Here is a 3,232-nt window from a genome sequence, read left to right on the forward strand (position 1 = left end):
CCGAGGAACGCTGCCACCACGACCGCTGCCTCTACCCTCAACCTGCCCCCTCCTGTCTCGGCCTCTGCTGCTCTACCCGGGGCTGGGGTGGATTTGAGCCTCCCCAAGCCAAAGAAGAGGACGGAGCCGGTGCGGATCACGGTGCCGGAGTTGCACAAGGGAGATGTGAGTATGAAACAAACCACCAGCTCTGTCTGGGGGGGGACCCTCTGCTCAAGCCCTCCTGAGAAGGAACGCCTTCGTGCGTGAAATCCTCTCCCCGGAGCAATCCCCGTGTGGATTTGTTTGCCCATAAAGCACAGCATCTCTTTCCTCGCTGTCACCCATCATCATATAGCAAGGTACCAAAACCCATTCTTGTGGCATCTATGGAGAGATTTGTCCTGGCTGCCAGCCCTAATCCTAAAGCGCTTTGCAGAATTAAACTGATACAGAAACCTTATTTATAATCATAATGCAGCAAAACCCAGATTATCTGCACCCTTATTTCTTACTGAAGTTAACGAGTTGATGATGTGGAGCTGTGCGGCCTTATCCCAGAAAAATCTCTCCTTTTGTTTCCTGTGCAAGCCGTAGATTTTCCTGTCAATTTATTGATTATTTATCTAAAGGCTTCAGGTGTCCTCCAGAGCTTTAGGTAATAATTTAGCTCTTAGCTTGTGGGTTTTTTGTGTGTTTGCAGTTGCCTTACGGGGCTCCTGAGCACTGAGTCCAGTGCACGAGCAGGGAAGGACATGTCCCTGCCCTTTTTTTTTTTTTGAGTGCCCCTATTGATCAACTTTCCTTCTCTCCCCTCTGCTCTTTCACTTTGGGATGGGGCTGTTGTAGTGTGGAGGTGACGGCTGTGTGGCTACAGCTGCGTCTGGCCTCGGTCGCTGGCTCTGGTGAGACACCTCTGACTGGAGGAAGAGCTGAACTGTGAAGCTCAGGGTCATTTCCATGGGGACAGGTAGCTGGAGGAAGAGGTTTGACTGGATGGATTTTGAAATGGCTTCAATTAATAGTGCTCTGCCAGCAATCTTGGGCCTGGGGGAGCTGAAACGAAGTCAGTGCATCTTGTTTTGCTGGAAGAGCAGTCTGTGGGGAGTGAGGGTGAGAGGACACGGGCTTCCCGGCACTCCCTGAGCCACGCTGCGCTGCTCAACGCTCACCAGCCCAGTTTGACACATCCCAGAGCCAGATCTCCTCATTCCACGGCTTCCAAACACAGCAGAGGCGCACTGGGCAGTGGGACACACGGCTCCTCCTGTCAGACAGACGGATGAGGGATGGATATCCCATTCATGGACCAGTTAGAACAAGTCCAGAGAAGGGCCACCAGGATGATGCGAGGGCTGGAGCAGCTCTGCTGTGAGGACAGGCTGAGAGAGTTGGGGCTGTTCAGCCTGGAGAAGAGAAGGCTCCGGGGAGATCTTATAGCGGCCTCCCAGTACCTGAAGGGGCTCCAGGAAGGGTGGGGAGGGACTTTGGCCAAGGGCAGGGAGTGACAGAACAAGGGGGGATGGCTTGAAAGTGTCAGAGGGGAGATGGAGATGAGATGTGAGGGAGAAATTGTTTGGTGTGAGGGTGGTGAGACAGTGTCCCAGGTTGCCCAGAGAAGCTGTGGCTGCTCCTCCCTGGAAGTGTTCTCGGCCAGGCTGGATGAGGCTTTGAGCAACCTGGTCTAGTGGAAGGTGTCCCTGCTGCTGGCAGGGGGGTTGGAACTGGATGAGCTTTAAGGTCCCATCCAACCCAAACCATTCTATGATTCTCTTATCCCCACTTTTTGCTTACTCACTTTCTTGCAGCATTTTGGAACGGGCGCTTCATAATAAAGCAAATCAGTTATTGAAATAAACTCAAAACGAAAGGAGATTTGTTCCTCCTATTTATCTCCCCCATCCGCCTTCCAGTGTCTTGGCTTTGAACAGAAATACTGCAGGTTGGCAGCGTCAAGGGAGCGAATAAATGTTGAAGGAAGAAAGAAGAACCTTAAAACCAGAGCTGATCCGAGCGATTCCTCTTTGGGATATCTGGAAGTCACTTGGCCTGTGACTGATAAACTCCCTTGTTCCCTTTTTCTCCTTAAAATACTTCCCTTTCTCCTTAAAATACCCCCTGTCCCTGTTATTTGCACCCCTGGAGTCACTCCTGGGCTCTCTGCTTTATCTCCTCTCTCCCACAACACGCAGGTTTTATGGCCACTTTCTGCCTCGCCTTGATTTCTGCATCTTCTTTGTCTTTCTCCTGTTTTCTAAGTTAGACAGTAAACTGGCAGAAGACCTCGTTTCCTGTAATCTCTTTAAAGTGCTCTGCAAAGCTATAAAACAATAAAGATGTTAAAGGGTTTTTACTGATGCCAGAGGAGACCAGACTTGCTGCTCAAGATTTTAAATGGATCTTTAGCGACTCCGACGTGATTCTCCGTTCATCCCCGCGGTGAATTTTTCCACCCTCACTTCGTGTGGTTTTGTGCTTCCCCTCTCTTAATACAACGTTGGCTGGTACTTTGAAAGAGAGCGCTGGCCTTTACACCACGCAGCTCGTGTTCTTTGCCTTGCTTTAGGTTTATTTTCTTGTCATTTATTTAAAAAAGTGTTTTTGCTGCTGGCTCTCTAAATGAGAATTTCTGGCAGGAACCAAATCTGTAGAATCTTGAGTTTCTCCACCTGCTCACTCTGCTTTGGAGCACCACTAAAAAGCCACCTTGAAAATTTTGGGTTAGTGAATCCTTTTTTTCTCGTTCTGTAAGTTGCATGAATGAACTCAAGTTGGAGATGATTTTTCAGAGGTGATGCTGACTTGTTTGCAAAGCTTATTTTTCTGCTTCTGCCCAGACCGCAGCAGACCCAGCTATCGCTAAATACAGTGGCAAGTGCTGTGGGTCCTGCTTTCGCTGTGGACAGTTTGTTTATCTCTCACAGCAGTAACCAGAGCAGGCTTTTATCTTGCTTTGCCCTGGCACAGATACATCAGCAAGACTGTGAAAAAGAGCCTGACCGCATCCCACTGTTGATTTTGAGCTCAGCTCTCTGAGGTCTTGTGTCCAGTTCTGGAGCCCCCAACATAAGAAAGACACGGACCAGTTAGAACAAGTCCAGAGGAGGCCACCAGGATGATGCGAGGGCTGGAGCAGCTCTGCTGTGAGGACAGGCTGAGAGAGTTGGGGCTGTTCAGCCTGGAGAAGAGAAGGCTCCAGGGAGATCTTCTAGAGACCTCCCAGTACCTGAAGGGGCTACAAGAAAGCTGGGGA

General features: G+C 50.0%; 1 protein-coding gene across 1 annotated transcript in view; it reads left to right on the forward strand.

Moving 5' to 3' along the window:
- Positions 1-3: 3 nt before the first annotated feature.
- PRCC (proline rich mitotic checkpoint control factor) overlaps positions 4-3,232 on the forward strand; it is a gene marked incomplete at both ends in the record, with an annotated part of 4,745 nt that continues 1,516 nt past the window's right edge. Inside the window, one exon of the mRNA XM_010176475.2 lies at positions 4-165. Coding sequence (XP_010174777.2) covers positions 4-165 — 162 coding nt within the window. The remainder of the gene's footprint in view (positions 166-3,232) is intronic.

The sequence above is a fragment of the Antrostomus carolinensis genome, unplaced genomic scaffold (assembly GCF_000700745.2).
Source record: "Antrostomus carolinensis isolate BGI_N321 unplaced genomic scaffold, ASM70074v2 scaffold44949, whole genome shotgun sequence".
Lineage (NCBI taxonomy): Eukaryota > Metazoa > Chordata > Aves > Caprimulgiformes > Caprimulgidae > Antrostomus > Antrostomus carolinensis.